Below are 16,032 nucleotides of genomic sequence, written 5' to 3'. Positions count from 1 at the left end.
CTTAGTTACGTCACGCTTGGGGATTTTCAAGAGAAATTTAAAATCACAGCTAACGTTTCTGGCAAGTTCTTTTTTATCGCAATTCTATGAATGTAATATGTAACAATTGCACGATGTTGCAATTGTCGGTTGATAAAGTACAATGATTATTTCCAAAATGAGAAACTATTTCACGGTGACGCGGTATTCATTTTATCGACGCAGACATCGTATCAATATTGAAATAAGATAAAAAGACAGAGGAACGCGTGCCCATATCGATAATTACATCAATGGCACGCGCAACAGGAAAGTCATCCATATTAACACAACCACAAAAATTTTATCAGTTTTAAATCGAGATTAAGCAAAAATTGTAAATTTGTTAAAGAACTATTCGGTGTGTTGATTTTCTTTCACTCTGAATCATTCTTATTTCCATTATATCAAAACATTCTTTTTACTTAACAATTTTTATTCAATACTCATGGTACTCGTCGACTTGAAACTCTCATAATCGACATAAAATTCCACTCAAATCAATAGTTACATAACTTAAAGTAATTTTCGCAATGTTTACCAAGGGATCTAACGCGTTGATTCTTTCAAAATGATCAAAAAAGAAAAGCCGTTCATGCGTCAAATAAAGACAGTTCAATATGTTATTAATAGCTAACAAAAGAACTGTCTAAATTGTAAATTAAAGTTTCTAATGTCATTTTAAACAAACGTTAATTGGGTGTGATGGAGAGTTAGTCAATTAAACAAATCAGTTGAAAGAACCCACTCAATATATAAAAAAGACATAAAATAAGCATTATTTTTACATGTACACACACTAACTATCTCGTTGACTAGGATCGTGTACGTCGTCGTATGTAATTTTATTAGTATCAGCGCATCAAATACCGTTTCACTGATTCAGATGAGGCAACACGCATAATTTTTCCCCATAACAGGTCTGCTCTTCACATCATAAAGTCTTTAGAAAGGCAGTACATGAGTTTTTAAATTTTTTCAACTTACGTTTTTAATCTCGTTTGAGAACATAAATAAATGAATCGTGCCATCACAAAAATCTTTCAATACAACGATACACTGAAAGAGAAAAGGGAAAATCCATTCTTCAACAGTCACTCCTACATAATTCATTATAAATTCTCTTTTAACTATTATTCGTATATTCATACAATAGTTACGTTAATTCCATATTTATTGTAAAGAGTTTCAAAAGACAATATTTAATGACGTAGTTACAAGAAAAAACATCAACTGAACTTTTTTGACATTTTTGATACACAACCGCGCAAGAGTGAAAACGATAGGAGAAAACACTGTATATCATGAAAGTATTTGTACTTTAAATATTTAGAAAAGCCTAAATAGATTAGTAGACAGAGAAAAAATCTTTCAAATACATAACTAATGCGTTTTCAATGACTTTTGATGAATTAAAACACGAGTGAAGAACAATTTTATATTGAATAAGCACGCTTGAAATATCACATTGTTTGCGTTTGATGAACACATTTGGTTATGATTAATGTTGAGATAAAATCGTTGACAACATAACTATGGTATCAGAAGTCAAGAAAACAATACAAAACACGCGTCTCATTCTATGATCAATGTTATCTTTTCTTTCAGTGTAGTACATAAGTAGCTTCCGTTGCCATGTGAATTGTTTATCGTAAAAAGTCAAAGGCGCGTCGGTTATAATTATCTTTGATCTATCTTCCGTGACGAAACCCATTCCATAAGACAATTTATCTTACTTAACCAAGATATTTATACGACCCACAAGAAAATAAAGTGATAAGCTCCAAAATAAGCTCTGAACTATAACAGTATGGGTACTTTACTAAATCATGAAAATTTCCCGTCAAATTTACTGAATGGCGTTACTGTTCACATCATCATCTTCCCATATAAATGATCCTGTGAGGAAAATTTCTCCACAGTAAATCAGAACCACTAAATTCTAAAGAAATCCACAGTGGACCTCTCTAACATCAAAACACGAAGTATGGTGATACAACGACATTCCATCATAAAAAGTTAACAAAAAATGAGCAAGTTTAACAAAGATATCATCAAACGCTATCTAAATATTATAACCTCGGCAACTTGGCATGTTTTAACAAAACAAAGAGAATAAAGAGGCATCCAAACAATCTCAAAAGTGACGAGAATATTTGATAGAATACGTTGTAATAACCATATGTTGATGGTTAACTTTCAAAACAATCACTACGAACGAGATAGTACGTCATTAAGTCTAATAATGCACAAATTTATTGGAAAACGCGCTGAAATCGATAGCACAAATACATTTTCTGGTATACTAAATAGGTTTCCTTTTCTATCTTATTAATCACCAACCAACACATACCCAGAACTGAAAGGATCACAAGGTCCCAGCCTGTGGTACATGAAACTCTGGGTTATCAAACAACAACTGTCTTGGTGGAGGCAAGGATTCGATGTTCGATCTTCGATGTAGTTAAAGACTCAATCACTTCTGCTACAACTGCAAGTATATCATTTCACATTTTGATTCACGTTATTAAAGCTGCTTTAGTTACAGTCGCTGTTATCACCACTACCACTACCATTACCACTACCATACTATTACCACAATCACCCTACCATTCCATTACCATTCCTTCCCTACTTCCATTACCATTACCTTACCATTACCACTACCACCACTACCATTACCACTACCACCACCACTACAATTACCACTGGATCAAAAGGATACTTGTTCAAAATTGAAAACATCCCCGTCCCAATTGCCATTGGGATGCCCATAATGATGCATTCACTAACACCTGGTTAAAATAAAGAAATACGTTCATACTCTGCTTCACACACCTAAAATTCATTAGGGCATTCTGCACAACGCAAGTCAACACCAAAAAAGAAACGTCAATAAGCCCAATCACCATCTACACATACCGTCTATGGAGTCTTTGCGAGCGTGAAAAGAGGCATCAAACAAGTGGTCAGCAGTCTTTTCAAACTAAACAAAATAAATGGTAATGTCGATTGTCGGTTCACAATGGTCTGAGACGTACGATCATGAAGGGCTCCTCGAAGGGCACAACGAAGAAAATTAATTATTTCAGTAAAACGTATAAAGACTTAAGAAATAAGGTATACTCAACACGCACCTAAATTCTCTACAGTAAAAGAGAATTGAATGCTAAAAAAAAACAATGCTTTGGAATTTTTTTTTCATACCGAGGCCAACATTAGCACGCTTTCCTTCATTTTAGCCAAACCAAATCTTGTTATACCAAGTATCTCTCCCTGTTTAGGCAAAGTAAAAATGTCAAATTTAAAGCACATGGTCAGAATGATCTAAGATGAAAAGTCAAATCCATCATCAAAAGCATTATACCAACCTTAAAAGACATTAAATCAGCTAACAACATCACATGTCTTGCATCGATACTCATACCGTGATTCGTCATTGTGTACACAATTTCGTTAATAATAGTCAATCTATAAAAATAATTTTGAATATTTGTTAAATGAAAAACAGAGGGTATCCATTCCGACATTTGAATTCCAATTTCTCACGATGAGCATAAAACCAAATTTCAACCTATGCTAACCCTTCTGTAAAAACTGCAGTTGTGCATAAAACAATTAAGACTCCTCAAATTACTCAAGACCCTGAACAATTTTAAAGAATTTCTACTACTTCATTAAAACTTTTAAACGTTTTTTAAGTACGTTAGATGATCGAAATCCACACTCTCCTTACCTAGCAGCTTCGATACCAAGAACTCGCTCTACTTCAATAGTATTATTTGAAGTAGTGGATGTGCCTTTCACTCCTAAAATGCATTTCAATCTTTATGGAAAAATAGACTTAACACTTTGTACTCATTTGATTCTTACCAACTGTTGCCATGACACCACGCAAGTCATTTCCTTCGACTAAGAGTTTATACCTGTCGTTCCCAGACTTCGAGTGTTCTTCATCAATATGAATAATAGCGCGAGATACACCTTTCATTCCCTGAAGAAAAAATGTGATGTATGAGACTATTTTCAAAGACAAAACCTCCTTAGTCTTTTCCCTTATTGTACACAGACATTTTGCCTCCATAATAACTTTTGTACATTGATAAAAAATTTTGTAGCTCGATACCAATGTTAGTACCTTGATAACAATGTTAGTACCTTGATTACAACATTTGGAAGCGCCTTCTTTAGAGTTTGCATGACAAAATGTAACGAACTTTTGTTATTTTCTTGAGGATACACACACAATATCGACGCATTTAAGATATGTATATCCTGCAAAATAATAAATGCAACAAACCTTGAAGGATAAATGAATGAGCAACTGACATAATTATGTTCAGACTTGCAACCGCTGTCATATTTTTGCTGGCAAAATTATCGTTGAAAATTTTTGAAAGTGAATTAGCAGAACAAGAGAGATCTGAGCGTGTGAGTGTGAGTATTTATCTGTGTCTATTTGATCATGAGCTTGCCTGTCGTTTTATTTTTAGTTTTCGTTCGGTAGAGATTGAAAACGCAATCGTTTCAGCATTGACCTCAAGCTGCAAAAGACAAACGAAAAGTTCAACTTCATGGTATACGCTCACGAACTCAAATCTATCGACATACCTTCAACAATCGAATGCGTTTAAGAGCCAACTTTATGAGCAAAAGACAACTATCTGGAGCGAAAACTTCTTCGATATATTCAGTGACCTAAAAGAATTGCAATAATTTAATGAAACCTCAACGATATTGTTCATAATATTTGTTCATATTCACCGTTGTTCATTTATCACTAACTACATAGGTAGTTTATATTTTACATAGTGCAAAGACTTGTTCTTCGTTCTCTGTTGTTCATTCATCACTACCTACACTGACACATGTTATCTTAGTTTAGATTTTCCATAGTGTAAGGACTTTTTTCGTTCTCTGTTGTTCATTCATCATTATCTACGCTGACACATGTTATCTTAGTTTAGATTTTCCATAGTGTAAAGACTTTTTTCGTTCTCTGTTGTTCATTCATCACTATCTACGCTGACACACGTTATCTTAGTTTATATTAAAGATAATGTAAAGACCGTTCTCATTCTTTGTAGATTCATTCATCACTACTTACACTGACAAAAGTTATCTTAATTTATATTATAGGTAGTGTAAAGACTATTCTTATTCTAAGATGATACTCTTAGTAGTATTATTTCTGTTCTGATGGTTTTCGTTCCACAATTCTAACCTCCCCCAAAGTAGTCAATTCCAGTCTTCCTTTAACAACACGAGCGGCATCAGGATCGGAATTGTCGACAAGACCAGCTGATATAATGGGAGTGCTGATGCTTCGTGATGCGTTAATAATTTCCTTAATACGAGGCACACCAAGAGTGATATATAACAAAGAGTTAAAGAGATAGTAAAAACAGATTGTCGAGATGAGATGCATCATTTATATATCATCCAATTGCAATACTTGATGTAAGAAATAATAGTGCAAACCCATAATTAACACAACTATAATCTTATTTGTGCTATCACATGCGATGTAACCTATGATGTACATCAAAGGATACTCATGGACGCAACACCAGCAAAATGAAAAGTTTTGAGGGTCATCTGTGTACCAGGCTCTCCTATACTCTGCGCACACAGGGCACCCACGGCTGTTCCTGGTTCTATCTTCGCTTTCATGAATTTCTCATGACAAATATCAAAAAATTTTTGAAGTTGTAAAGCAGTACAACGAGACACCCATTCGACAGCTAAAATACATGATGGAGAATTCTTAACTAGGCAGTGAATAAAGATGGTACATCGACAGCTAAAATACATCATAAAGAATTCTTTACTAGGTAGCGAATAAAGATGTTGTATACCTAAACCCAAGTTCTTTTGTCTTTCATTTAGACTCATCCTGAAATATGATAAAAAATTCTACATATTGGGATAGCGGTAATAACTTAGATACTTGATGTAACAAGTAATCAATAACTAGCAATAACTAGTATACTTGATGTAAACAAGTAGTCACTAATCATTTACTTTTCTTTCACAAATTGAACCCCGAATTGACGATGAAGACGAGCCACGTTATCACTAAGTTTGTCAGTGAATTTCCTATGAAACAGCACGGTAGACATTTAACCATAATAATTTTAACATAATATGTATCGTGTTTAAATGCAAGTCGTCAAATATACCTCAAACTATTCTTGAATTCATCACTACAAACGTTGAATTTCTCCTCGTTAAGAATGAACGAAGTGTTTTCTTGAATCTCTTCAGAAGACAGGACACAGGAATGGTGATCGGGAAGAAATGACTAAAGAATTGTGGAAAGTTATTGTTACAAATCATCACATAATAGTTTCAATTTCATGAACAAAATCTCCATTTTTTGTAGCAACCTGTACATGAGCCAATATGCGGTCAAAATCCACGGGTTTATCTTTGCCCTCCATAGAGGCGGGGTCAAGACTATCCCCACCGTACACAAACTGAACTATATCACCGACAGAGTTTCTGACCGTCATATCATACTGGATGGACAAATCCTCCAATGACTATACAAAAGCATGAAGATCAGTCAAGTTAGATTTTTGGGAGGTAAGTTAGTCATGTTCAAACCTTTACAAGTCGTCGTTGCATGTAGCCCGTCTCAGCTGTTTTCACTGCAGTATCAACCAGACCTAGATGCAAAATTTATAATCAGTTTTCTCCAGCTCCAAATATATCAAGCATAAACAAAAAGGGAAAGTTGATGGAAAATGGTATACCGATAAACTTGCTTTCGAAAATAATTCAGTAAGTACGTAGTAAGACGAAGAAATACGCAAGTGTCAAAAATTATTGTTGTTTGAAGTTGCTTTGATCTCGCGTGTCCCATGTGATCTAATATGTGTCTATGTGATCCCATGTGTGCCCATGTGTAAATGGTCACATGATCATTGATATTAACAACTCGCTCAGGATGAATTAAAAATGTACCTTCTCTACCAGCCATAGTGTGAAAGAAAAATTCAGTTGGTGTAAGACCTGAGAAAAAACTGTTCTTTACAAATCCTTTTGCCCCAGGAAACTTGGCTGTATAGAGAGATTTAATAAAGATTAATTACATTACCAAAACTTAAGTATGACATTAAACGAAGGAAGATAAATCAAACATGCCAAATTTTCGAAAGTGAGGTAGCGATCGATTCTCAAAACCATTCGGTGTTCGTTTTCCTGAGAGAGCTTGTTGACCCACACAAGCAATCATTTGAGAAATGTTAATGAAGGATCCTGAAATAGAGATACAACAATGGATAAATGGGTTCTAGTTTTTATCAACAGAGCAGAGATATTCACGCATTGACCTGTATAGATGGACTTAATCAGTCCGACATTCAGCGATGGTAACATATCTCCTTACAATCCACTTTAATGATTATCTTTTCAAATTTTCATGCAGGAGTAAACCTTAACTAAGCTATCTTTGTCAATTCAAAATGTAATTTAAAATTTTTGATCAACCAATTAGAATAACATTCTTTAAAGTGTTAACTACAAGAATTCATAAGATATAAAATAGGTTCCGTTCTCCTAAAAATCATTTCAATCTGTTCAATAATTGTTCAATATTATAACAATGGCCATCTCTTTTTCCAAGTCTATAACAAAACTAATAAACAGATCGAGCTAAACGGCTCAATATTTGAGGTAATGTACCTTTTGATCCACAAACAGCCATTGTGAGAGGGCTATTTGACTTATGCAGTTCCCGTAAACATGCTTTACCGGCGTGATCACGTATGACAGAAAGTTCACGTAAAATAACAGCCTAAAAAATCACGTATGACAGAAAGTTCACGTAAAATAACAGCCTAAAAAATCACGTATGACAGAAAGTTCACGTAAAATAACAGCCTAAAAATCACGTATGACAGAAAGTTCACGTAAAATAACAGCCTAAAAATCACGTATGACAGAAAGTTCACGTAAAATAACAGCCTAAAAAATCACGTATGACAGAAAGTTCACGTAAAATAACAGCCTAAAAATCACGTATGACAGAAAGTTCACGTAAAATAACAGCCTAAAAATCACGTATGACAGAAAGTTCACGTAAAATAACAGCCTAGAAAATCACGTATGACAGAAAGTTCACGTAAAATAACAGCCTAAAAATCACGTATGACAGAAAGTTCACGTAAAATAACAGCCTAAAAATCACGTATGACAGAAAGTTCACGTAAAATAACAGCCTAAAAAATCACGTATGACAGAAAGTTCACGTAAAATAACAGCCTAAAAAATCACATATAACAGAAAGTTCACGTAAAATAACAGCCTAAAAAATCACGTATGACAGAAAGTTCACGTAAAATAACAGCCTAAAAAATCACATATGACAGAAAGTTCACGTAAAATAACAGCCTAAAATATAATTATTGTAAAGTAAAGCTGCATACGTAAATGTGTAGAAAAGGGCGTTAATTCCTTTCTTATAAAATCAAAACATCCATTAGTCGAAGGATTTTTTTTACCAAATCTAAACATTCATACCTCTAGGGTTTCTTCTTCGGAGCAGCCTGGTTGTGTTTGCAATCTTCCCTCCTTAAAATCCTCAATGAACTCGTCACATTTGCTGTAGCCATGATTCAACAAATCATCCTTAGCTTTGAGCAAACCTTGACCAGGTGTTACATCACCAATTCCGATGGAAAAACCACGATTTGCTGCAGTAAAAGGACAAATAAATATATTACCAAGATAAACAGTGAATAAAACGTTTAGGCTTGTCCCGTAAAAAAATATTAAAAAAAAAACAGCTCACACAAGAAAAATGGACAAACACGAGCAACTTTCCACATCGCATCAGCGGCGAACTAAAGACAAAAAAATATCAATTGAAACATTTATCAACATTCTAAATGACTTTGGGAAATTCTAGATCGAACAGAAAACCTTCCATCAAATGTTTATAATCATGGCTATAAATATAAATAGCAATTAGAAAAGCTCAAATACCTGCTGGCCAAAGTCACGAAGTAAGATATAAAAGACATTGTTCTTCGAGCCAGAACCCAATACAGCCTTATCCAATGCTCCACACATCAGTTCACTGTTGTGAATTACAACAACTAAAACAAAAACATAGAATAATAATACAATAAGAAATCTCCAGTATATAGTACGTAGTAATCTCACTGTCTCACATGAATCGTTTTTACAAAGATCTTCTCGGGAACTGTACTGTTTTCCTTTTACTCTCAAGTTCATTTTCACGCTAGCCTCACGATGAGACTTCAGTAAAACACTGAATACTTGTTTACCGGTCCACAGTTTTACAGGCTGTTTTATGAGGAAAGAGAAAGAAATGTCAAAATTAGTGCTCGTGAGAGGTGAATGAATTTTTTTATTGTTATCGCTTTATGTTATCATTAATACTATTACAAAATTTTACCTTAAAAATTGCAGGCGGAGGAAGATTTATTTTCATACTGCTATCTTTACCCGCCAACATGGCAGCACATAATTGGGTCATGTGACCACGATCCATAAAGACTTCTTTTTGAGTGAGAAGGTATGCTCCTGGATTACGGGGAGAGAATAATAAATGGTCTGAGAAATGTGAACTAAATGAAAATCTTTCTAATGACAAACCTGTAATGAAATCCTGTATTGCAGCTATCAATGGTTCGCCGTTACGAGGTGTGACAAGATTTGATTTTACCTAAAGATTGATCAATGAAATCTTGACTAGAAACAATCATACAACGTTATTGCACAAAGTGAACAATTAAAACTCTTTTTACATGATTACAGCACTTGAGAATTTCACGATGCAACAATTGCTATGGCAAACAAAGGATTTCACTGAGAGGAAAAGTATTTAATTATAATATAATTACTGGAATGTCTAATCATCAATAGCTGAGCGTTGAACAAAGTAACCACGGGTAAATACAATAAACATCTAGTCAATGTAACATAATAATACAAACCACAATTTGCCTTATAATATAAAGTACACCAAAAGAAGTACTTCATGCATGAGGAATCGTAAGTCAAATATAAGTCATCTATTTTGAATTTCTTTTCTTTTTATATGAGCACCCATACTTATGATAAAGAAAGGCCATTTCAACTTACTCCCATCAAAGTAAGAGCCTCTGCTTTTGCCTCTTCAGTCTGTGGTAGATGTAAATTCATTTCATCACCATCAAAATCAGCATTGTACGGTGTACAAACACATTCGTTGAAACGAAATGTACGATGAGGTTTTACTACCGCCTTAATAAAACAAAATCAAACGACAATTTTGGATGAAAAATCCATGATCAAATTTGTCAAGACGACACTGTCGTTTCTAGCAACAGAGGATATTTACTGGTAGATCTTTTAAAATAATAATTAAGAAATTAGATCATATCTTATACATTACAAATTGACAATATCTTACAAAATGACTCATAATGCTCAATTTATGAAGCGAGGGCTGCCTGTTGAAGAGAACGATATCCCCATCAATCATATGGCGTTCAACTATGTCCCCATACTAAAGAATAAACAAGTGAAATTGATAATCATTCTGTTGATCTTCCCTAGCAGAACTTTCTTCATACCCGAAGGTCCTTGGCAATCATGCTTCTATTTCCATACTTGAGAAACCTGAAAGGTCAAGAAAAAAACTCAATTTTAACTTTAAAACCACATCGGGGCAGAGAGAGAAAATAATTTAAAATGACAAACACGACGCTTTGATGACGTAAGAAAAGGGTTGAGGTGGTTGTTGAGAGGATTACTCATGATTGTAGGATCACTCAAAAGCTGACCCTTTCTATAGTAAAGTTTCATACGTACCTTAGTTGATTCTTTAGTATACTAAACTAAACTTACTTCTTAATTTTCGTATTGCTTTGTATAACAAAATTTGCGCCAGGATGATTCTTTGCGCCGTTTTCAACAAGTTTTCGCATAAAATCAATGTTCGCTTTTGTCACCTGTAAAAAAAAACAAAAACAAAACGTGAATCCGTTAAAACTAACCAAATTAACGATCTTTGCTGACTTTTATAGCCTCGTGTATTCGGTATGGTGGCTAAATCATTTTACGTAGTATTTACGATACTGTCTTCATAAGAAAATGTAAAAAATGTTTATGAATGAAAATTCTAAACGTATACGAATTCTTAGATCATACTTCAACTTAAAGACTTTGTTCCTTTTACTGAAAATGAAAGTTAACACTAGTGTTCATGGATGAAAGTTGTTTGTTTACCTTTTCAGGGTAAGTTAAGATTTTCGCAACATGAATAGGAACAGCGACCTTGAATGGGTTAAATAAAGAGGTCAGAAAATAATATTGACAATAAAGCAATTTTTAGGGGAGCAAATTGAACAAAGAGAGATTTTCCACAAAAAGAAAAGATCCAAATGCTACAAACTTGCAAATATAATTTAATTATTAATTGACCTACAGCATTAATTGGTCACAAATTGTGTTCTTGTCGTCTAGTTCATCGTTCATTAAGATCGTCAACCAAATCGTAAAACGGAAAGACATCTATGTTCTCAAAATAACGTCATTTGAGCGAAAACGAACTTACTTGATCAATGCGTAAATTCGGATCCGGAGATATGACGGTTCGTCCAGAAAAATCAACACGTTTTCCAGACAGATTACCACGAAAACGACCTTGTTTGCCTTTCAATCTTTGAACGAATCCTCTCGTTGCTTTCTTCGGCTAAAACATCATAGTTGATCGTTGTGACAAAGCACTAATTTCTACGTAGGGATGTAAGTATATGCAGTTAAACAGAAATACCTGCATACTCAAAGGGATACCGGTGGTCTCGCTGTTGATATGAAGGGTACATTGAAGCTGAAGAAAATCCCAGTCTTCCTTAAGACAATAAAACACTCAATTCAGATTATATAGAAACTTTGTACATCACAGGAAGCTCGTGTCTTGACCGACGCAAAAAAAATTACAAAAAGCTATTTAATTGACTCTGCATGTGTCAACTTACGACGATCATCTGAATTTTAGCGCCACTGGAGCGATGTTTACGTATGACGTCATTAAGGAAGATAATCTCTGTTAATTTCATAGTGATGTCATCTTCGTTACTGTTATGAAAATATTTTATAAAGTATTTTCAAGACGGAGTTTGTGTTTATCCAAGGAGAATAGAGATCAGTGCTAACCTGCCTGACTTAAGTTCACTGATGACTGACGGTCTGATGCAAACGGGGGGAACTACTACTCTTGTTAATATGAGATTCTCTGGTCGAGAAACATTAGGACGCATTCCAATCAGTGGACAATCCTTTAAAAAGTCATAAAAAACTTCATTTAATATAAAGTTGTTTTATCGTGTAATATAGCAGCTGATCTTTTTCTGTTTTGTACATTCATCACTGCCAACACTGATATACACGTTATCTTAGTTTATATTTTAGTTAGTGCAAAGACTGTTCTTGTTCTCTGTTGTTCATTCATCACTACCTACACTGATACACGTTATCTTAGTTTATATTTTAGATAGTGTAAAGACTGTTCTCATTCTCTGTTGTTCATTCATCACTACCTACACTGACACACGTTATCTTAGTTTATATTTTAGACAGTGTAAAGACAGTTCTCATTTTCTGTTGTTCATTCATCACTACCTACACTGACACATGTTATCGTAGTTTATATTTTAGATAGTGTAAAGACAGTTCTCATTCTCTGTTGTTCATTCATCACTACCTACACTGACACACGTTATCTTAGTTAATATTTTAGATAGTGTAAAGACTGTTCTCATTCTCTGTTGTTCATTCATCACTACCTATACTGACACACGTTATCTTAGTTTATATTTTAGATAGTGTAAAGACTGTTCTCATTCTCTGTTGTTCATTCTTCGCTACCTATACTGACACACGTTATCTTAGTGTATATTTTAGATAGTGTAAAGACTGTTCTCATTCTCTGTTGTTCATTCATCACTACCTATACTGACACACGTTATCTTAGTTTATATTTTAGATAGTGTAAAGACTGTTCTCATTCTCTGTTGTTCATTCATCACTACCTACACTGACACACGTTACCTTAGTTTATATTTTAGATAGTGTAAAGACTGTTCTCATTCTCTGTTGTTCATTCATCACTACCTATACCGACACACGTTATCTTAGTTTATATTTTAGATAGTGTAAAGACTGTTCTCATTCTCTGTTGTTCATTCATCACTACCTATACTGACACACGTTATCTTAGTGTATATTTTAGATAGTGTAAAGACTGTTCTCATTTTTTGTTGTTCATTCATCACTATCAACACTGACACACGTTATCTTAGTTTATATTTTAGATAGTGTAAAGACTGTTCTCATTCTCTGTTGTTCATTCATCACTACCAACACTGACACACGTTATCTTAGTTTATATTTTAGATAGTGTAAAGACTGTTCTCATTCTCTGTTGTTCATTCATCACTACCAACACTGACACACGTTATCTTGGTTTATATTTTAGATAGTGTAAAGACTGTTCTCATTCTCTGTTGTTCATTCATCACTACCAACACTGACACACGTTATCTTAGTTTATATTTTAGATAGTGTAAAGACTGTTCTCATTCTCTGTTGTTCATTCATCACTACCAACATTGACACACGTTATCTTAGTTTATATTGTACATAGTGTAAAGACTGTTCTCATTTTCTGTTGTTCATTCATCACTACCAACATTGACACACGTTATCTTAGTTTATATTTCAGATAGTGTAAAGACTGTTCTCATTCTCTGTTGTTCATTCATCACTACCAACACTGACACACGTTATCTTAGTTTATATTTTAGATAGTGTAAAGACTGTTCTCATTCTCTGTTGTTCATTCATCACTACCTACACTGACACACATTATCTTAGTTTATATTTCAGGTAGATAGTGTAAAGATTTTTCTTTTCCTAGTCCTTTTTGAAATTGTCATACCTCATCAAGTATATCTTTAAAAAGTGTTAGAACTCTTAGTGGATTCAATATTTCCTAAACAAGAAAACAAATACTTTATTTAACTAATTGTCTTGTCATAACCATTAGGTCATTTCCATAACCCCTACCTGAGCTTTATTAACTAAAGATTCCAGTTCTTTGTTGTGCTGAACGGCTGTAAGAAAACCTGCTCGAAACTCAGATATTGCAGGAGGTAAAAGTTTTTTTGTCGTTTTATATTTCTCATGAACTATTTTCATCATGCCCACTTTCTTGACATTTCCTTAAACAAAAATACTGGTTGACAACAATATTTCAAAACCTACAAACACTAGTGAAACATAACTGTATTTATTTCACACAAAGTGCATGGTGAGGGGAAACTCGACTAGGGGGGGGGACAAGCACAAATTTTCTGATATGTCAAAAATATTGGATACCCTATCCCTATTTGCTCACCAAATAAAATTATGGAAACGTTGCCTAATAGCTTGGCAATAAAAAGCATTTGCCACTTTGTTGAAAATCAAACACTTTTGCCTGACACAAAATCAAGTAGTGTATTTCACCATGTGACTATGTGAGTGATGCTACTTAAGTGCTGTCAGTGATAGTCAGGGGTAATATTAGCTGATGATTATTAGTCAAGCAAATGAGCACTTAAAATCAAACAAGTATAATAAAACTACCATTCAACTCTTCACAATAGGGACAATTGGCTGTCTTTCGACATTTTGTATTGATCTTTTTTAATATTCCTTTCCGTGCAAGGTTACTAAGTGCAGGACGTCGCAATGCCTCTAAATACAACTTTCTCTCGCTTGACATGAGCAATACACGACTACAACGCTAAATTATAGAAAAAATATAACTGTAACATGTGAAAAAATCTTGGAAGATTGAACCTATAAATATTTGCAAATTAAAATATAACAAAATTATCCATCTTGTATCAGGGTTGGAACTAGAGAATAAAGTTTTGACTCTAGATACATTAATTTTATGGTTTTCTAAATTTTACAAATATGAGCAAATTATAAGCCGTACCTTACATATACATTGTAATATTGCAATGGTTGCTTTGAAATAGCCAACATGAAATACAGGCAGTTCCAGGTCAACATAACCATAATGTCCAACACATTCTGCAAGTTGTTTACCACATGTGGTACATCTTCGATCTTTGTTACTAACACCCTTAAAAATGATAAAACATACTGACTACATGTGTCTGTGCTAGTACTGAAAAGAAGAGGTGAAAAAAAGATAGGTGTGTCAAAGGTTGATTCATGGATACCATTTGATAAATCAGGCATAGATAGTAAAGTGCATAAGACTATGGTCAACATTACTAACATAGAGTAAATAAATTGAATTTATAAGTACCAGTTGTGGATCAAGAACTCCATAAGGTGCTGGTTTCCTAACATTCTCAGGTGTATACAAGTTTTTAGTGACGCATTGGATGTGAGCAATTTGCTGCATATTTGATGGTGAGAAAACCCCAAACTCCAAATGGCTTCTAAAATGAAAATTCAGTTTGAAAATATTCCAGTTAATTAATTGTTCGAAGCACGATGTACATATAGAACGAATATTTCACTCGTTTCCAAGATTATTCAGCTATTCTTTTCCTCGTTTTCATGCATTGTTCAAACTTCAAAGGTATTTTTTCCACGAGGAAAATAGTCAAGAAAAAAGTAAAAGCAGCTTTGGTTTAGTTCGTATTTCATAACTACATACACGCAAGACTTACATTCGCTTTGCGACGTCTGTCTCTCTGAATTGTTCCTTTACCATGTTTATAACAAAAATCTGGTAAGTTTAAGTAACTTCTTCTATTTCTTTGCACGTTTGCAATGTACCTAAAACTTGTATTATAGCATTTATATGTCTATAAGGTGCATCCATTTTACAAAACAGAACCCTGTATATCCATAGTCATACATATGTAATCTGGATCGTCATAAATCGATTAATCTCATCCAGTGATCTCATTCGTCATAAATCCATAAATCTCATCCAGTGATCTCTTTCCGTCGTACATATCATGTTGT

General features: G+C 34.0%; 1 protein-coding gene across 1 annotated transcript; it reads right to left on the bottom strand.

Annotated features, from left to right (window-relative positions):
• Positions 1 to 436: 436 nt before the first annotated feature.
• LOC124453129 (DNA-directed RNA polymerase III subunit RPC1-like) lies at positions 437 to 15,901 on the bottom strand. The gene is made up of 42 exons (XM_047003885.1): positions 15,732 to 15,901; positions 15,362 to 15,497; positions 15,023 to 15,172; positions 14,665 to 14,824; positions 14,104 to 14,258; positions 13,976 to 14,029; positions 12,193 to 12,314; positions 12,015 to 12,114; positions 11,810 to 11,887; positions 11,591 to 11,728; positions 11,263 to 11,310; positions 10,882 to 10,985; positions 10,608 to 10,653; positions 10,445 to 10,540; positions 10,135 to 10,275; positions 9,646 to 9,715; positions 9,446 to 9,573; positions 9,198 to 9,333; positions 9,010 to 9,122; positions 8,816 to 8,867; positions 8,545 to 8,717; positions 7,708 to 7,819; positions 7,168 to 7,281; positions 6,988 to 7,083; positions 6,628 to 6,689; positions 6,408 to 6,563; positions 6,201 to 6,322; positions 6,043 to 6,117; positions 5,877 to 5,914; positions 5,574 to 5,762; positions 5,243 to 5,394; positions 4,630 to 4,716; positions 4,494 to 4,562; positions 4,177 to 4,293; positions 3,892 to 4,012; positions 3,755 to 3,827; positions 3,390 to 3,489; positions 3,226 to 3,294; positions 2,941 to 3,004; positions 2,744 to 2,813; positions 2,372 to 2,471; positions 437 to 1,077 (listed from the first exon to the last, which is right to left on the bottom strand). Exons 1-41 carry the CDS (start codon positions 15,773 to 15,775, stop codon positions 2,387 to 2,389), a joined length of 4,215 nt encoding a protein of 1,404 aa, XP_046859841.1. The 5' UTR covers positions 15,776 to 15,901; the 3' UTR covers positions 437 to 1,077; positions 2,372 to 2,386.
• Positions 15,902 to 16,032: the final 131 nt, after the last annotated feature.

This window comes from Xenia sp. Carnegie-2017, unplaced genomic scaffold (assembly GCF_021976095.1).
Source record: "Xenia sp. Carnegie-2017 unplaced genomic scaffold, XeniaSp_v1 HiC_scaffold_13, whole genome shotgun sequence".
NCBI classification, from domain to species: domain Eukaryota; kingdom Metazoa; phylum Cnidaria; class Anthozoa; order Malacalcyonacea; family Xeniidae; genus Xenia; species Xenia sp. Carnegie-2017.
This window is presented reverse-complemented; position numbering and strand designations above follow the sequence as displayed.